The sequence below is a fragment of the Rhinopithecus roxellana genome, chromosome 13 (assembly GCF_007565055.1).
Source record: "Rhinopithecus roxellana isolate Shanxi Qingling chromosome 13, ASM756505v1, whole genome shotgun sequence".
Taxonomy (NCBI): Eukaryota; Metazoa; Chordata; class Mammalia; order Primates; family Cercopithecidae; genus Rhinopithecus; species Rhinopithecus roxellana.
In genome coordinates this window covers 2,921,449-2,940,402 of record NC_044561.1, presented here as the reverse complement: position 1 = coordinate 2,940,402, position 18,954 = coordinate 2,921,449, and the positions used below count along the sequence as shown (strand labels likewise).

Below are 18,954 nucleotides of genomic sequence, written 5' to 3'. Positions count from 1 at the left end.
AAAAAACAAAAACAAACAAACAAACAAAAAAAAAACTAACAACTCATGTTTATCAATAAACACCATTAAAGGAATAAAAAGGCAAAACACTGTGTGTACAGCTGAATGTGTATCACTGACAAACGGTGTGTATTTGGACTACACATGTACCAAAAAAAATCCTAAAACTCTATAAGAAAAAGATAAACAACTTTATTTTTTAAATAGTCAAATGAGCTGATACTTCACTGAAGAGGATATCCAAATGGTTATTCAATGTATCAAAAAGTGCTCAACTTCATTTGCAATCAGGCAAATGCAAAATAAAACCACAATAACATACTACTAGACACCAGACAGAATGACTAAAATTTTAAAACCTAACAGTACCAAGTAACAGAAGATATGAAGTAACAGAAAGTGTCATTCACTGCTGCTTGGAAAACAGATGGGCGGTATTATTTACTAATGTTGAAGACAAGTTACAGCCAAAATTGCAGCCGGTTCACTTCTAGGTATATGTCTACCAGAAATGTATGCACGTATGCACCAAAAAAACTAGAAATAACCCAAATTTTCATCAGTAGTAGGATGAGTAACTAAAACTGTGATACAGTAGACAATGGAATTCTACTGCAATGAAAATGACAACTGCACACAAAACATATCAATCTCGCCAACAAAATGCTGAACAAAGAAGCCAGATACAAAAGCCTTTATCTTGGCCGGGCACGGTGGCTCACACCTGTAATCCCAGCACTTTGGGAGGCCAAGGCAGGCAGATCATGAGGTCAGGAGATCGAGACCATCCTGGCTAACATGGTGAAACCCTGTCTCTACTAAAATACAAAAAATTAGCCGGGCGTGGTGGTGGGCACCTGTAGTCCCAGCTACTCACGAGGCTGAGGCAGGAGAATGGCGTGAACCCGGGAGGCGGGGCTTGCAGTGAGCGGAGATTGTGCCACCATACTCCAACCTGGGCAACACAGCACAACTCCACCTCAAAAAAAAAAATTAAAAAGCCTTTATCATAAAAGGCAAGATAGCCAGGCGCGGTGGCTCACGCCTGTAATCCCAGCACTTTGGGAGGCCGAGGCGGGCGGATCACGAGGTCAGGAGATCAAGACCATCCTGGCTAACACAGTGAAACCCCGTCTCTACTAAAAATACAAAAAAATTAGCCGGGCGTAGTGGCCGGCGCCTGTAGTCCCAGCTACTCGGGAGGCTGAGGCAGGAGAATGGCGTGAACCCGGGGGCGGAGCTTGCAGTGAGCGGAGATCGTGCCACTGCACTTCTGCCTGGGCGACAGAGCGAGACTCTGTCTCAAAAAAAAAAAAAAAAAAAAAAAAAAATGCAATACGTAAAAGGCAAGATATTGGTTACCCTTCTTTGGGAAGAGGGGACAAAAGGAGGGCTTCCAGGGTGCTCCTATCTCTTGATTCGAGTGGTGGTTACACAGATGTTTGTGATAAATCACTGAGCTGTATATGATTTTCTCTATATGTGTCATATTTTGCTATTTTTGCAAAGTTTAGAGAGAAAATAGGAGAGAAATGAACACAGTTGAATATAAGCAGTGCCTGGAGGAAAAAGTAGAGTCAAGAAAGAATTTTTTTTCAAAGAAAAAACCGATTGTATAGTGATGGAAAATAACTTAGGTCAGGCCATTATAACAGAAAACTATAGACTGGGAGGCTTAAACAACCTTTATTTCTCACGGTTCTAGAGGCTAGGAAGTCTACGATCAAGGTGCTGGCTGATTGACTTTCTGGTGAGGGTTCACTTCCTGGTTTGCAGACGGCTACCTTCCTGTTGTGCCCTCACATGGCAGAGACAGATCATCTCTTTGATGCCTCTTCTTATAAGGGCACTAATCCCATTCATGAGGGCTCCACCCTCATGACCTAATCACCCCATAGTGCCCTACCTCCTAACACCATCACACGAGGGATTGGGGCTTCAACGTATGATTTTGGGGGGATACGTTCAATCCATAGCAGAAAATATATAGTAGAAAGGGGGAAAGTGTTATGTAGGAAAGAGGGGAAATAATTGTTCAAATGGTGTCAAAAAGTAAATGACAGGGGATGATGGCCTTGAATGGGGGGACCAGCCTCAGCTGGACACACTAGTGCTGACAACAGGGAATGTGGAGTAAGCAGGGACAGAGGTGTGTGCATGGGGTGGAGCGAATTCTCCTCTGCCTGTTTCTATTTTCTCAGCGAGTCTATTTTCTCAGCGACAGCAGCAGGGCTATCAGCTGAGAGTAAGCATAGAGGGGAAGGGGCTGCAGGCTGTGGGGAGGGAGGGAGGCATGCCTTCTGGGAGACTGGGAGAGGGGTGAACACAGAAATGTAGAAAGATGTCAAACCACATCATAGGCTCACTGTGGCTCACGTTGTGATTTCAAAGTGAGAGCAAATAGGGCCGGGCAGGGTGGCTCACGCCTGTAATCCCAGCACTTTGGGAGGCCAAGGTGGGCACATCACCTGAGGTCAGGAGTTCAAGAACAGCCTGGCCAACATGGCGAAACCCTGCCTCTACTACAAAAAAATACAAAAATTAGCTGAGCATAGTGGCGGGCACCTGTAATGTCAGCTACTCAGGAGGCTGAGGCAGGGAGAATTGCTTGAACCCAGGAGGCGGAGGTTGCAGTGAGCTGAGATAGCGCCACTGCACTCCAACCTGGACAACAGAGCGAGATTCTATGCCAAAAAAAAAAAAAAAAAGAAAGTGAGAGCAGTCAGCAGAAAGCCATGGTGGAGAACTGGAATCAAGCAGTTCTGGGGTTGGTGATGCCAGGACAACGAAGAGAGAGAGAAGCAAGGAGGCAGGAAGTATAGGCGAAGGAGTGACAATGACAGGCCACGGAGTCCACGCTGGGTACAAAGCGAGGCACATGAACGGGCTGGGGCTGGGAAAAGCAGCCAGGAGCAATTCACTGTCGATGGGGAGAAGCACTGTGCGCGTGGGGAACTAGAGGAACGAGCTGGAAAGACAGAATGCAGAGACTGGAAAGTAGGGTGGTTGAAAGTTGTATTTATGGGAGAGCTGCTGTCACTGGCAATGATAAAGGCCAGCATGTGGTCATGTGAACGTGGAGGGGTCAGGAACCAGAGGCAACGCTGAGTCGGGGGCTCACATCTTCGAGGATGTTGGGGAGCACCCCAGGCTCGTAGATTCTTATCACCAGGGGTGACAGTAAGCAGTATTGCAGGTGACAGGAGATTCAAGGCTGGGAGCAAGGAGGACCCTACCCCACCTCCAGGCCCACTGGGAGAGGGACTGGGAGAGAAAACTCTCAGGGGGCTGTGGGGGAAGCGGGGTCCTTCGAGGAGAGCCAGGTGTGGGTTACAGTGAGGAGGTGAAGGGGAGATTCAGGAAGAAGGCTGAGGCTCCGGAGGACACAGCGGGGTGTGTCTCTTCCCTCCCTTCCAGAACCCCAGACTGAAGCCACCTGGCCTCCACTCTGAGAAGCCTCTGCTCTGCCTCTGCTTGGGTGGGAGGGGTCTGCGGCTAATCCTCAGGGGATCTGTGAACCTCTTGAAAGTGGCTGTGTGAGGCTGTTCTCATTCCCCGGGGGCCTCAGGGGGTCCCGGACCAAAAAAATGCCAAGGACCCTCACACTAGAGCAGTACCTGAGTCCCCAGTTTCAAAGCCCAGCACAGGCCCTTCCTGCCCACAGGCTCCCCACAGGGCCCCTCCTCTGTCCTCTGGGCCTTTCCTGGTGCCTTGTCTCTGCAGGGACTTTCCCTCCAGCTGGTGGAGTCTTCTGGACCCCTTAAGGTCCATCTCTACCCCAGCCACCCCAGGGGAGCCCTTCCCACTCCCTCTGGTCAACACACTTGGCCTGCAGCAACCATGGATACATCTAGCCACTCAGCAGATATTTGCCGTGCACCCACAGAGAGCCTGGCACAACACCAGGCATCAGGAACGCAGAGGAGACTTGGCCCCAGGCCCTGTCCCTCAGGAGCCCTGCAGTCTGGAGGCGAAAGAGATGTGGAAACAGACCCACGGCAACCTAAGGCAAGAGGGGCTGTGTCTTGGCCACATGGGCGGTGCTGAGGCTCTTGAGTGGGAACGGGACAGACCCACAGAACAGGGAGCCGTGTGTCCAGTCAAGGAGTCGGGGAGGAGCATTCTTAGCAGAAGGAGAAGCAAGGGCAAAGAAGCTGTGTCGGGGGCAAGGCTGTGTAGGGAACACAAGGTCCCACTCTAACATTACCTCACTGAAGGATGGGGACAGAGTCTCCTTTTCTGGCAGAGACCTGCCACTTTCCACTCTGCTTGGTGAAGACGGGATGTGGGCAGATTGAATGGATGGAGTAGTTGGCCCCAGAGTACGTGGCCAAGACACAGGGCACTCCACTTATCTGAGGTTCCTGATAAGCAGTTTTATGGCAAAGTCCCAGTCCAGAGAGCCTCAAAAGCCAGCTCCTGGTAGGGAAGCATAGATCACACGCTTCTGTCATCCTTCCCAGGATGCCTGGGAGGTACAGCCCTGTTTCTGCTGAGATACCAGTGAGAGGCTAGCCAATTTCATCAAATGTCATCTGTTACAAGTCAATGCCAGCCGTAAATGATTAATTTGTACCAGGAACAGAAGTATCTATGCTATCATAATGTACACAGGCATATTACAAGTGACCCTTGGGGGCTCACATGGGGAGAGCTAGGGCCCCCGCACCATAGGTCAGGCAGGAAGGGCCAGGATCAGCCCAGAGCAGTGGAGCTCCACTCAGCTCGCCACACTACAAAGTGGCCCTGACGTAAGAAAGAAAAACGAGTGGGTTCTGGAGACAGGTGACAGGGTCTGAATAATCACTACACTGACCAGCTATGGAACCTTAAGCAAGTTCCTTAAATTCTGCGAGCCTCTGTTTCCTCATCTGTAATAGGAGGTCAGTAAAGACCCCACCTCGTGGGACTGTCGTGAGGATAACATGAGTTACTGCTTAGACTAGTGCCAAGCCCAGGCATGCAGGACCCGCTGGGAAACTGCAGATGCTACTGTCACCATCTGTAGCAGCAGGGTCCAGTCTCTCCGCCCAGCAGCAGTGCTGTGGGACTCTGGCCTTAGGTTATACAACCCAAGAATTCGGAAGCTCCTAATTCCATCCCCCAGGTCCATCCAGAAGCTCAGCCTGGCAGCTCACTGCAACAACAGCAGCAAAAGAACAACAGAAACTCCTCCACCTGGAGCGGAAGGCCAGCAGCCCACGCTCACTCTAACACGCGTCAAGTACTCAGGACAGTTCAAAGGCCTCCAGGGCAACATAGGAGGAAGATCGTTTAGAAGGCAGAACCTCAGCCCCCAGCCAGAGGAAGTCCAGTGTGCCAGGCCTGCTCTCCACAAACTGCAGGGTGTTGAGAGGAGCTGGGAGAACACTGCAATGACCACCCCTGGCCCTGGAGAACCCCAGTCCTGGAGAACCCCAGGGCTCCGGCAGTGCCCTGACCCTCCTCCACGGCCTCGACCCCACCCCACATTGCAGCCCTTACTCCAGGTCACACCCTAGGTCTTGGTATTACTGCTTCTGGGACCCTTGGTAACCTCAACCCCTGCATCCCAGTCCCCATCCTCCACCTCCCACTTCCCAGCTCGCTCCTTCAACTGCCCTGAATGCAACAGTCCTCCACCCTCCACCCAGGTGGCACAGAGGGCCTGGCACACAGCAGCCCTCAATGAATACTGTAAAGCTGAATTAATATATCACATTCATTTATTCCACAAACCTGACCTATGCCAGGCACCTGCTGGGGGCTGGGCATACTGTCATGAACCTGACAGACATAGTCCCTCCCAAGGTCTGTGGCCTACCAGGAAGGCAGACTCCCCAGTGCAGGGATGGGTGCCATGGGATGCCCAGCAGAAACTCCTAATCCAGCCTGCAGGTCAGGGGAGGGCAAGAAGAAGGGAGGCAGGCAAAGAAAGGGGAGTATTCCAGGCCACAGTAAGAGCCTGGGCAAAGGCCAGGAGCACAAGGTGGCATGAGCTGAGAACACAGAGGCATACACTTGATCACATAAGGCCCTCTTAAGCCATTAAGCACCTGGTGTGTTAAGAAAACAGGAAGCTGGCCGGGCGCGGTGACTCACGCCTCTAAGCCCAGCACTTTGGGAGGCTGAGGCGGGTGGATCATGAGGTCAGGAGATGGAGACCATCCTGGCTAACACGGTGAAACCCTGTCTCTACTAAAAATACAAAAAAAATTTGCCGGGCATGGTGGCGGGTGCCTGTGGTCCCAGCTACTCGGGAGGCTGAGGCAGGAGAATGGCGTGAACCCAGGAGGCAGAGCTTGCAGTGAGCTGAGATCACGCCACTACACTCCAGCCTGGGCGACAGAGTGACTCCGTCTCAAAAAAAAACCAAATAAATAAAAATAAAAGAAAACAGGAAGCCCTTGAGGAGTTAAGCAGGGGAGTGACCAATCAGATTTGCCCTCTGGAAAGAGCGTTGTGACAGCAGCTTGGAAGAGGATTAGAGGAGTACAGGCCACAGCCAGAGCAGCAGAAGACACATGCACGACTGTGGCCAAGAGAAGTGAGCCAGCAGCAAGATGGAGGGGGAAAGAACCTCTGGTTTTCGACTGGCACGTGGCTGTCTGCAACACAGGCAACACTTCCCAGCCTCCCTTGCAGTTAGCTGTGGCCATGTGACCAGGTTCTGGCCAATGGGATTTAGGTGGAAGGCAAGTGTGCAACTTCCATAAAGTGTCCCTGAGGAGGGGGAGATTGACCTTCTGCACCTTGCCCTTCTGCCCTCCCCCTGGCTGGAAAGATGGATGTGATGGCTGGATCTGGCACAGCCAGCTGGGATGATGCTATCTGCTGAAATGGAAAGGCTGGGGTGGGAGCAGGTTAGAGAGGAGAAGATAAAAAAGACTCCAGAGCTATGACTGTGAAAATCAATAAATCAATAAAATTTAGAAATAAGACAAACAAGGCTGGGCGCAGTGACTCACGCCTGTATCCCAGCACTTTGGGAGGCCGAGGCAGGCAGATCACAAGGTCAGGAGTTCAAGACCATCCTGGCTAACACAGTGAAACCCTGTCTCTACTAAAAATACAAAAAGTAGCCAGGTGTGGTGGCGGGCTCCTGTAGTCCCAGCTACTCAGGAGGCTGACGCAGGAGAATTGCTTGAACCCAGGAGGCGGAGGTTGCAGTAAGCCAAGATCGTGCCACTGTACTCCAGCCTGGGCAACAAAGTGAGACTCCATCTCAAAAAAAAAAAAAAAACCCTCCAGAGTCAAGTTAGGGATGTCAGGAATCCTGAGAGAAGAGAATGTGCTTAGCTTGAAATTCCACCCAATGCTCCTCAGTCTGTCTAAATACATGGAAATGGCCGGGCACAGTGGGCCGGGCACAGTGGCTCAGGCCCGTAATCCCAGCACTTTGGGAGGTCGAGATGGGTGGATCACCCTGAGGTCAGGAATTCAAGACCAACCTGGCCAACCTGGTGAAACCCCATCTCTACTAAAAATGTAAAAATTAGCCGGGTGTGGTAGCGGGCTAATCCCAGCTACTGGGGAGACTGAGGCAGGAAAATCGCTTGAACTCAGGAGGCAGAGGTTGCAGTGAGCCAAGACCATGCCACTGCACTCCAGCCTGGGCAACAGAGCAAGACTCTGTCTCAAATAAATACATACATACATACATGGAAACAACACAGCAGCACAGACAGAGAAATGGATTGGGAAACAGAAGACATCGATTCTATTTCTTCACTGCTTCCTGTATAATCTAGGACAAATCACTTGTCATCCCAAGTCTGTTTTCTCACGTATAAAATGGGATACTGCCTTCCTTGCCCACCTCCATGGGTTAGCAGAGAATGTGCTAACCCAACATACTTAAAAACATTCTATAAAATTGTAATCCCAGCACTTTCGGAGTCCAAGGCGGGCGGATCACAAGGTCAGGAGATCCAGACCATCCTGGCTAACACGGTGAAACCCTATCTCTACTAAAAATACAAAATATTAGCCGGGCGTGGTGGCGGGCATCTGTAGTCCCAGCTACTCGGGAGTCTGAGGCAGGAGAATGGCACGAACCCAGGAGGCAGAGCTTGCAGTGAGCCGAGATTGCACCAGTGCACTCCAGCCTGGGCGACAAAGTGAGACTCCGTCTCAAAAAAAAAAAAAAAAAAAAAAATCCTGTAAACTATAAAGTACCACCAAATAGCTTAGGTGTAGTTAAGAAGCTGCTGGCAAAGGACTGAATACCACTGGGATGGAGGTCTGCCCACACTGGGGCTTAAGCTGGCTGAGACAAATCTGGAATCCTGTCAAGGGATTTTACAACTGACAGAACTTGGTGATTCTTGGTGCGTGGAGGTTGGTGGTATCCCCAGGCCCGTGTATCTCAAAAGTGGGGCTGTGCAGCTCTCCAAGGAGTGGACCCGCTACCCTGGTCAGCTATGCCTGCAGTGGGGCTCTGGAGTTGCAAGTGCAAGCCTGCCCCATCCAGGGTCAGTCCTGATCGAGTCCAACTGGAGGGCGGTCCGCTCAGCCCCATTTGCACTCAGAATCTGGAACAGCCCCGCTGTGTTAAAACTGGTGCCTGGGCCGGGCGCGGTGGCTCAAGCCTGTAATCCCAGCACTTTGGGAGGCCGAGACGGGCGGATCACGAGGTCAGGAGATCGAGACCATCCTGGCTAACACGGTGAAACCCCGTCTCTACTAAAAAATACAAAAAACTAGCCGGGCGAGGTGGCGGGAGCCTGTAGTCCCAGCTACTCGGGAGGCTGAGGCAGGAGAATGGCGTAAACCCGGGAGGCGGAGCTTGCAGTGAGCTGAGATCCGGCCACTGCACTCCAGTCCGGGCGACAGAGCGAGACTCCGCCTCAAAAAAAAAAAAAAAAAAAAAAAAAAAAAAAAACTGGTGCCTGGACTGGCCACTGAGCTGCATTTAGCCCAAGCAACTGCTGTGGGTGCCTCTGCCTCAGGTTCCTTGTGGAGTCAGGCTCTGAATTCTCACCTGATTGGATGGGGCCCTGATACCTGCCTTGCCCTTCTGTTGGTGGCAGCCCCTGGCCCCCAGCCTGAGACTTTCAGAGACCCCTCCTGCCATGCCGCTTCAGTCAGAATGAGTCCCCAGCTGCTTCCTTCAGTCTCACTCTCACCAAAGCCCTGCATGCACCTGGGATCCAGCCAGAGCCACCTGCCAGCAGGCTCACACCTCCACACCTCTGCATGGCTGGAACAACCTTATCCATTCTGTTCTGCCACAGAGGCTCCTCCTCACTCTTCCAGATGCGGAGTAGCTCTCAGTCCCCTCCTTGTGATCCACACTGTTTCCTAGGCTCTCCCTCCGTCAGAGCACCCCTCAAGGGGTGCTATGATGCCTGTTTGCACTGGGCCTCCCCCACCAGACTATACATTCCTTAAAGACACAGGGCATGTTTGTCATCTCACAGGGCCAGCCAGGACTGGCCTGGAGCCCAGGACTCTGGAGACACTGGAGGTGCTTGGTGCATGCTGAATGGATGGCTGACAGGACAGCCAGATGGATGGGTGAGCGGAAACAGGGATATCTGTCTGAGCCCAACTAGATGCCAGTCTGCCAAGCGCTACTGGAGCCTGCATTTGGAACCTTGGCTGCTTCTCCCCTTTTCCCAACCAGCTCTGCCATCGGCCTGGTTCCCTCAGCCCTGTCCTGGCTTTCGAGCCTTCCCTTCGGGCCCAGGGGAGTCCCGGCATGCCCCAAGAGGCGACAGCTCCGTTCGGCCCTCTGAGCAAACCCTGGGCAGCCCCTATGAGAACGGCCATGCCCTTAAAGAGCCAGGACTAGGCAGGGCGCGGTGGCTCACGCCTGTAATCCCAGCACTTTGGGAGGCCAAGGTGAGCAGATCACCTGAGGTCAGGAGTTCAAGGCCAGCCTGGCTAACATGATGAAACCCCATCTCCACTAAAAATACAAAAATCAGCTGGACGTGGTGGTGAGTGCCTATAATCTCAGCTACTCAGGAGGCTGAGGCAGGAGAATCGCTTGAACCTGGGAGGCAGAAGTTGCAGTGAGCCGAGATCCTACCCCTGCACTCCAGCCTGGGCAAGACAGCAAGACTATCTCAAAAAACAAAAACCAAAAATAAAGAGCCAGGGCTAAAGGTTCTCCTCATGGGCCTTATCTGACGTGGCCCCTGTCAGCCTCCCTGTCCTTCCTTCTTCCCTTTGTCCATATAGGCCAAGCCTCCAGGCAGGAAACAACCCAGGCTTCCGTGCCAGCCTCATGCTGCTGGACACTGACGGGCCAGAAGTGTGCAGTCTTGGAAGCCCTTCCCTCTGCTCTAAGAGTACAGTCTCTCCTCTCTCCCACCCCTCTCCAGACCCCTCAGATAGAGACCCAAAGAAGCTGCTTCTTGGCCAACAAGACCTCCAATCTGAGGAGGAGTCAAAGGAGAGAAGTATGTTCCCGCTGAGCATCACCCACCGGAATCCACTCTGTGGGCTCCTAGGGTTGACCAGGACGCAGTCCCAGGTGCGGTTAGGAGTGTTCTGGAACAGAATCAGCTGCCCTTCCTCCTGAACTCGGTCACTCAAGGTGTAGTCGGCCACAGCCACCTCCTTCACCCGGAATGGGTTAGAGAACAAGTTGGTGACGCCACTGAGGGTATTGACCAGGCGGCCGAAGAACTGCATCCTCTGCGGGGCAGGTGGGGAGGCCCCACCGCCTTCCCCCTCAGTCTGGAAGAAAACGAGATCTCTGGTCAGCCAGGCGCGGTCTCCCAAGCCAACCTCACCCAGTGTCGCGGTTTCCTGCACAGACACCCAGATCGCTCCCCACCAGCCTTGACCCCAGATCCTGGGCCTAGAGGGACCTGAAAAGGAGGGGAACGAAAGAGAAACAACACTGAATGGGAGGTAAAAGTGACAGAACCCTCAGGCCAGGCTGGGGACCTAGAAGGCGGTCCCCTTGTGCTGCCACTGTGCACAGGTGACCTTAACTGCCTGCTTCCTGACCCAGTGTCCCAGCAGAGACTCAGTTTCCTCACCTGTAGTGTGTGGTACTGACCAAAGGAGACAGCACATGTGAACATACATTATAGGCAGTAATGCCCTCGGCAAATGGAGGGTCCTCCCTATATAACTTATAGAGAGAACCTTTCAGCCCTCAAAGAGGCCAACATGGACCAGGCACAGTGGCTCACGCCCATAACCCCAGCACTTCGGGAGGCTGAGGCAGGCGGATCATTTGAGGTCAGGAGTTTGAGACCAGCCTGGCTGGTGAAGCCCCGCTTCTACTAAAAATACAAAAATTAGCCAGACGTGATGGCAGGCGCCTGTAGTCCCAGCTGCTCGGAAGGCTGAGGCAGGAGAATTGCTTGAACCTGGGAGGTGGAGGTTGCAGTGAGCTGAGATTGCGCCACTGCACTCCAGCCTGGGTGATAGAGTGAGACTCTGTCTCAAAAAAAAAAAAAGAGGCCAGCATGAATCATTTCACTTCCGCAAGCAAAATCAGTGTCCCCCCTCCTAGACACCAAAAGGTGACCAGCATCACGTCACACTCTATCGGAGCAAGGGGATCATCATCATTGGTCTAAATCCTTTGTTTCCTGCTACCACAGGTTTCCCAAAGAACTCCGAGCAGCAGCACACAAAAGCATGCTCCTTGGAAATGAACGAACTGAGCCTTCTGCGGGGGCAGGTCGGGGAGCCCTGCAGAAGGTACCACTGAAGACTCAGGAGCAGCAGTGTCTGGGTGGTAACTTTATGTTGTATATTCAGAGTCATAGTTCCTGCCATGGAAACTGACCCCAGTGTTGATGATGAAATTAGATACCTTGTTATTTCCTAGGCTCCCAGAAAATACGCTGCCTTCCTAAGGTGCCGCCACCGAAGCCAGGCGCCAATCAGACGGAGGCCGCCCTCTGCCTCTCTGCCAAGATGTTACCAGACAAAAGACACTAAGGACAGAGTATGGGGGCCCTGGGGGAGAGAGGACATCTGAGTGAACACTGGGTCACAGCCACATTCTTCCCTGGCCTATGTGCTGAGCACAGGATCAACCCTGGGGACAGAAGGAAGACAAAAGCAAGCGGTCCACTAAGAGGCACACGAAAAGGAAAAAAGATCAGTAAGAATAATTATACTGCCAGGCACGGTGGCTCACACCTGTAATCCCAGCACTTTGGGAGGCCGACTCAGGAGGATCATCTGAGGTCAGGAGTTTGAGACCAGCCTGACCAAATGGAGAAACCCCGTCTCTACTAAAAATACAAAAAATTAGCCAGGCATGGTGGTGCATGCCTGTAATCCCAGCTACTCAGGAGGCTGAGGCAGGAGAATCGATTGAACCTGGGAGGCGGAGGTTGCGGTGAGCCGAGATCGTGCCATTGCACTCCAGCCTGGGCAACAAGAGCGAAACTCCATCTCAAAATAAAATAAAATAAAATAATAAAAGATTATAACAACTCAAGAAAAGTTCGCAGTGTCCCGCCACAAGGCTCAGTGACATCTGTCAATGATGTCTATCTGGAATGTTCTTCCTCGCCTTTTCTGTCTAAGAAAGCCCTGATCCTTCTTCAAATCCAAGCTTGATTCTCATGGTTCTCACCTCCTTCTTTATTATTATTATTTTTGAGACGGAGTCTCGCTCTGTTGCCCAGGCTGGAGTGCAGTGGCTGGATCTCAGCTCACTGCAAGCTCCGCTTCCCGGGTTTATGCCATTCTCCTGCCTCAGCCTCCCAAGTAGCTGGGACTACAGGCACCCGCCATCTCGCCCGGCTAGTTTTTCGTATTTTTTTTTTAGTAGAGACGGGGTTTCACCATGTTAGCCAGGATGGTCTCGATCTCCTGACCTCGTAATCCGCCCGTCTCGGCCTCCCAAAGTGCTGGGATTACAGGCTTGAGCCACCGCGCCCGGCCTCACATCCTTCTTAAAAATGTTTTTGTTGGCCAGGAGCGGTGGCTCACGCCTATAATCCCAACACTTTGGGAGGCCGAGACGGGCGGATCACGAGGTCAGGAGATTGAGACCATCCTGGCTAACACGGTGAAACCCCGTCTCTACTAAAAAACTACAAAAACTAGCCGGGCGAGGTGGCGGCACCTGTAGTCCCAGCTACTCGGGAGGCTGAGGCAGGAGAATGAAGTAAACCCGGGAGGCGGAGCTTGCAGTGAGCTGAGATCCGGCCACTGCACTCCAGCCTGGGCGACAGAGCGAGACTCCGTCCCAAAAAAAAAAAAAAAATGTTTTTGTTGTTGTTGTTCTGAAACAGGGTCTGGCTCTGCTGCCCAGGCTGGAGTACAGTGGCTCAATCATGGCTCACTGCAGCCTCTACCTCCTTCCACCTCAGCCTCCTGAGTAGCTAGGACTACAGGTGTGTACCACCATGCCTAGGTAATTTCTTCAAAAAAATTTTTATAGAGGCTAGGCATGGTGGCTCATGCCTGTAATCCCAGCACTTTGGGAGGCTGAGGCGGGCGGATCACTTGAGGTCAGGAATTTGAGACCAGCCTGACCAACATGGTGAAACTCCATCTCTACTAAAAATGCAAAAACATTAGCTGAGCATGGTGGTGGACACCTACAATCCCAGCTACTTGGGAGGCTGAGGCAGGAGAATCGCTTGAGCCCAGGAGGTGGAGGTTGCAGTGAGCCGAGATAGCACACTGCACTCCAACCTGAGTGACAGGGTGAAGATTCTGTCTCAGAAAAAAAAAAAAAAAAAAATTTATAAAGACAGGGTCTCACCATGTTGCTCACGCTGGTCTTGAATGCCTGGGTTCAAGCGATCTGCCTGCCTCGGCCTCTCAAAGTGCTGGGATTACAGGTGTGAGTCACCGTGCCTGGCCTAAAATGTTCTTGATACACCATCGCCAGACGCCAGGTTCTCTCTCCTTGCTCTGGGCTCTCCCTCACTTTAAACACATCTGTACTATTACACCCCAGCACGTTACAACTGCCCCTCCTGCCAGACTGTAAGCTTCGTCATCCTCCTACCAAACACTCTGGTGCATCTTTCTGGCACCATCCTGAAAGCGTTCTGTACATTAATCATTTTGTCTGTACAACCACTCTATGAACTGGTTACTATTATTATCCTCATTTTACATATGAGAACACCAAAGAACGGAGGGGTAAACTCACGGGCCCAGGGTCACCCAGCCAGTGGGTGGAGCAGTGAAAGCTGGCGCCCAGCTGGGCTGGCCCAGAGTCTAAGTTTCTCAAAGGCAGCTGCTCGTCTTTTCATCTCCGTCCACAAGCTTGGCTCACAGAAAGTTTGTCAAAACAAAAATTTAACCGAGTAAATATTATGCATAGAAAAAACAAAGACTGATAGAAAACAAACCAAGATAGACTGACAGAAAACATGCCATTGAGTAGATGAGGGTGCTGGGTTTATGGGCTTTTTTTTTTTTTTCTTTTCCTTATTTTCCAGATGCTATGTAAAGCGATTATAGTTTTCAAAGGAAGTAACAGTGTAGGCTGAGCCTCTGGGGGCTGCAGCCGGGAAGATGGGGACCCGTGGGGGCTCAGGCCTGGCCTGGAAGAGCGGCAGAGAGGCTCCCCCGAGGATGGGCCTGCAGAGACCTGGAGCGGTGCTCCCAGGAAAGGCAGAGTCAAGAGCATCCAGCACCCATGAGCCTCAGGTTAAGGGAGAAAGCCAACAGGGGTGCAGTGAAATCAGAGAGAGATTCCACACCCCCAGAGTCTCCTTCCTCAATGCCCCAGCCTGAGTCCCCACCACCAGGGCCTGGGGCTGGGGGATGCCTCCCACACACCCACAGCAGTGTGTGGCCACAGAAAGGACAGGCCTGGCTGGCATCCAGCCTTCAGGGTTGGCGGGAGGATGAGATGACGCAATGGAGGGAAGGTGTCTGGGACACAGGCCGACCGTGGGCACACAAACAGCGGCCATTGTTATCACTAGGTGGAAGAAAGGAAATGACAGCCACGGGGCCACATCCTGGAACACTCACAGCATCGCCAACCAGGAAGGCGGCCAGCAGGGAGAAAGTGCTCACACGTGCTTCCTTCTGTCCCCACCACCCGGACCCCGGAGCCCAGGCTCTTCCCAGCACAGCTGCAAGAGGGGGACGCTGGGTGAGGGCCCCCCAATCATGCCTCACTTCGTCTCTCCCCCTGGCTTCTCACAGCCTCCTACCCTTGACCTTCCTGTGGGGTAAACAATCACTTTTCCCTACTGATGACTGGCCCCTCCTGCTCCTCACCTGGGCTTCTCCCTGCAAGCCCAGGATGCCCAGGTCACCTGACACAGACCCCACCTCGGCTGCGTCAAGCAGCTCTCTCAAACACCACAAGCAGAAAGACAAAGACCCAAGACCTTTGGCGGTGGGGGTTGACAGTGACAATTCTGCCTGTCCAAGCCAGGCAATTTCCAGGTACCAATTTTGGTTCCCGCCCTCAAGGGAAGTCAGATATTTCTGGCCTTTTTCCTTACCTCTGCTCACCCATCCCCTGTCAAAACCAAGCTCGCCTGCTGGGTTCATTCAGGAAAGACTGACAGAGAGTGTGCTGGTGTGAGGCTCCCCTGGAGGAGCTGAAGGGTGGGAGGAACAAGTATTATTATCCCATCTCAGAGACCAAGAAACTGAGGCCCAGAGAGGCCCCCAATTGTACATGTTCAAAGGGCAAATTAAGGTAGGGCACAGTGGCTCGCGTCTGTAATCCCAGCACTTTGGGAGGCTGAGGCAGGCGGATCACCTGAGCCCAGGAGTTTGAGATTGGCCTGGGCCACATGGCAAGACCCTGTCTCTACAAAATATAAAATAAAATTAGCTGGGCATGGTGGTGGGCGCCTGTGGTCCCGGCTACTGGGGAGGCTAAGGCGAGAGGATCACTTGAGCCCAGGAGGTCGAGACTACAGTGAGCCAAGATTGTACCACTGCACTCCAGCCTGGGCAACAGAGCAAGACCCTGTCTCAAAAACAAAACAAAACAAAGGGCCAATTAAAGCTGATGTCCACCAAAAAAGAAAAACAAAGAAACAAAAAAACCTTGAGTGGGAACAGACGGAGATTAGAGTCAATGGGAGAATCTCTGATGAGTTCCCTGGAAGTGACTACCTGGCTTCATAAAACAAATAGTCACTGTAGAGACCCAAGCCCGGTCCCTGTTTCGCTGAGTGCACAGTCCCCTGGGGGAAGGACCGCTAAAGGAGATGACTTCTGAGCTGAACTTTCCAGGAGTTTGCCAGCGGGCGAAATGGAGAGAGGCCTTCACAGCGGATGAAGCAGATCAGAACACGGGGGAAGGCAGAGATCGGGGGCTTGCTTGGCCCACCCGTGAACAGTGAGTATTTTCATGGGGACTGGATGGCTCAAGAGGGGAACATGCTGAGAGGAGGGGCCGTGGTTAGTGCTGTGATCAGTGTGAACACAGGTCACTCAGAGTCACCTGTCCAGCGGGTGCTATGTCAGTCATGCCCCTAGTCATGCCCAGGGAAGGTCCTCTTACGATGAGGAGCCAAGCCCCGGAAGAAGTGCAGTAGAGGACAGGGACCAAGAGGGTCGCTCGTGGCGGGTGGTGAGGGAGAAGTCAGTCCCAAAAATCTGGTTCCTCCTCAGCCACAAATTCCCTGAAGGACCCTGGGCAGGTCTCAGGCACAAGAGGAGCGGTCCCTGCCCTCTGGTGGTTGCTGTCTTCTGCAGCCACCAGGCCTGGGCAGTCCCCTCTCCTCCCCTTTGGAAGGTCTGTGTGAAAACTGCCTTTCTGGAGTGAAAGGGGCCTGCGCTTGCGTCCTCCCTAGAAGGCTCTCTCCCGTTCCTGCCGGAGCCCCTGCTCATCCTTCAAGGCCCAGCTGCCCGCTCTGAATGCTCAGAGCACCAGAGCTCCCTTCCAGCCTGCATGGTACCTGACCCAGCCTGACACCCCTCCATGCCCACTATACGATGCAAATCCAGCTGCAGGTCTCCCTGCTGACCCTGGTCAGTGGCGCCCCATGACCTCTCAGGGAAAGCCCAGACTCCAGTATCCATGAGAGCTGGCCCAACTCACCCCTCCAGCTCATCCCTCACCTCTACTCCAGCCACGCCGCACCATCGATCCTCCCAGAACACGTCAAACTCACGTCTCAGTGCACCGGGAGATACCACACATACGCTCCATCGGCTTAGTCCGTCCTCCCCGCTTTCTTAACCTGAGTGTGTGCTCCATAAAGGACAAATGAATAAATCTCTTTTTGTCCATCAAGATTCAGCTCAGGTGCCATCTCCTCTGAAAATTCATACCTGCCCCTCCGCCCTGCAGCCTGGTGTGCCTGCCCCTTCTCCCCAGCACCCCACACAACCCAGGGCCCAGCCCACAGGAACATACACCATGTGAGAATGGGGGTGCATCTGTTGGCTTGGGCTGCCCACCCCACCCGCTTTGATTTGCTTCCCTAAGCACCTAGCATGATGTTCCTCACAGTGGGTATTTAATAAATGTTTGGTGAATGAATGAATGAGAATGAATGAAGGACCCAATTACAAGCCCACGGGGCCAGCACCTCTGAAGCCCCCGGACACACTTTATTCCCTTGAAGGTGATAACCGGGATCACACACACTGTTCCCACCCACTCTGAGCTGCCAGGCTCCTCTCCATAATGGATATGGAAATATCGTGCTCAAATCCCACCAGTGGCTAAAGGTCCCCAAGGGGTTCGCTCCTCCACTGGGAGAACCTGTATCCAGCACCTGCACTGCTTCAGGAGTGGCCCTAAGTGATCAGACTAATCCCTCCCCAGGCTTCAGTCTGGAAAGTTCAGCTTTATATATAGTCAGGGTGCTTAGGCTGAGCTCACTCCTAGTCCAAGCAGGAAAAGACTCCAAGCCTTCTGCTTCCTTCTTGACTAAGCTGAGAGCAAAGGAGCCGGACAGCTGCCCGAGAGGTGCGTGACAGGAACCCACAGGCAGCAGGCCAGGAAGCAGACCTCACAGGCCTGGCCACGTGGGGGATTCCGGGAGCACACACACAACTGCCCAAGGTGGAAATCAGGCCTCACGAGCCCCAGCTGCTGACGACAGGATGTCCCATGATTGGAACAACTGCTGGATGGTCCTGGCAGCAGAACCTGGCAGCAGTGACACCCTCCTGAGCACCCTCCTCCCACCCAGTCAAGACAGAGCAGGCTGAAAACTCAGGGTCTGCTCAGAGTGCCAAGCTGCCCTGACTTCCTTCCTGCAGCTCCCACCATCTCTGCCACCCGGCACGTGCGCATGCCATTACACACTGGCCTCCGGCCTCTCGCAAGGCCACCATGCTTCATGGTTGGCAAAGGGTTTCACGCTTGTTATCTACCTCCAAGCTCACAAAGAAACACGGCAGGTGCAGCCGGGTGCACACCTGTAATCCCAACACTTTGGGAGGGTGAGATGGGCCGATCACCTGAGGTCAGGAGTTCAAGACCAGCCTGGCCAATGTGGTGAGAAAGAAACCCCGTCTCTACTAAAAATACAAAAAAAAAAAATTAGCCTGGCGTGGTGATGGGTGCCTATAATCACAGCTATTTGGGAGGCTGAAACAGGAGAATTCTTGAACCTGAGAGGCAGAGGCTGCAGTGAGCTGAGATCACGCCACTGCACTAAAGCTTGGATGACAGAGTGAGACTCCGTCTCAAAAAAAAAAAGAAAAAAAGAAACAAGGAAGGTGCGATCATTCTCCCTGTTTGGCATGTGGGGAAATCGAGGCGCGATCATTCTCCCTGTTTGGCATATGGGGAAATCGAGGCCCCGAGAGAGGAAATGGGGTGGCAGGTGGTAGGGGGCGGGTGCCTGCCTGTGTCCTCTGACTCTTGAACAGCACTAGGCAAAGGGCTGGCCACACACCAGGTGCTCAATCCGTGGGTGGGAAAACACTGAAGGAACACACGGGTCATGTCAGCTCCCATCTGAGCCTCTGGACATCCAAGGCAGCCTCCCAGCAAAATGTCCCTGCAAATGTTCCCTCTGATCCCAGCTCACTCCAACCTCTTCCCTAAGTTAGTGGGGAGTGGGAAAGGGCTTGATCCCATCCCCTTGCACC

At 52.8% G+C, this 18,954-nt stretch overlaps 1 protein-coding gene across 6 annotated transcripts in view; it reads right to left on the bottom strand.

Moving 5' to 3' along the window:
• PLA2G6 (phospholipase A2 group VI) overlaps positions 1–18,954 on the bottom strand; it is a 72,059-nt gene that overhangs the window by 48,508 nt on the left and 4,597 nt on the right. For 5 of the 6 annotated variants that reach the window (XM_010389227.1, XM_010389228.1, XM_030914996.1 and 2 more), the window contains exon 2: positions 10,415–10,668. In XM_010389227.1, the coding sequence (XP_010387529.1) occupies positions 10,415–10,623 (209 nt within the window). In that variant the 5' untranslated portion in view covers positions 10,624–10,668. Of the gene's footprint in view, positions 1–10,414; positions 10,669–11,764; positions 11,845–18,954 lie in introns of those variants that run through there. The other variant, XM_030914998.1, reaches the window with a different exon arrangement.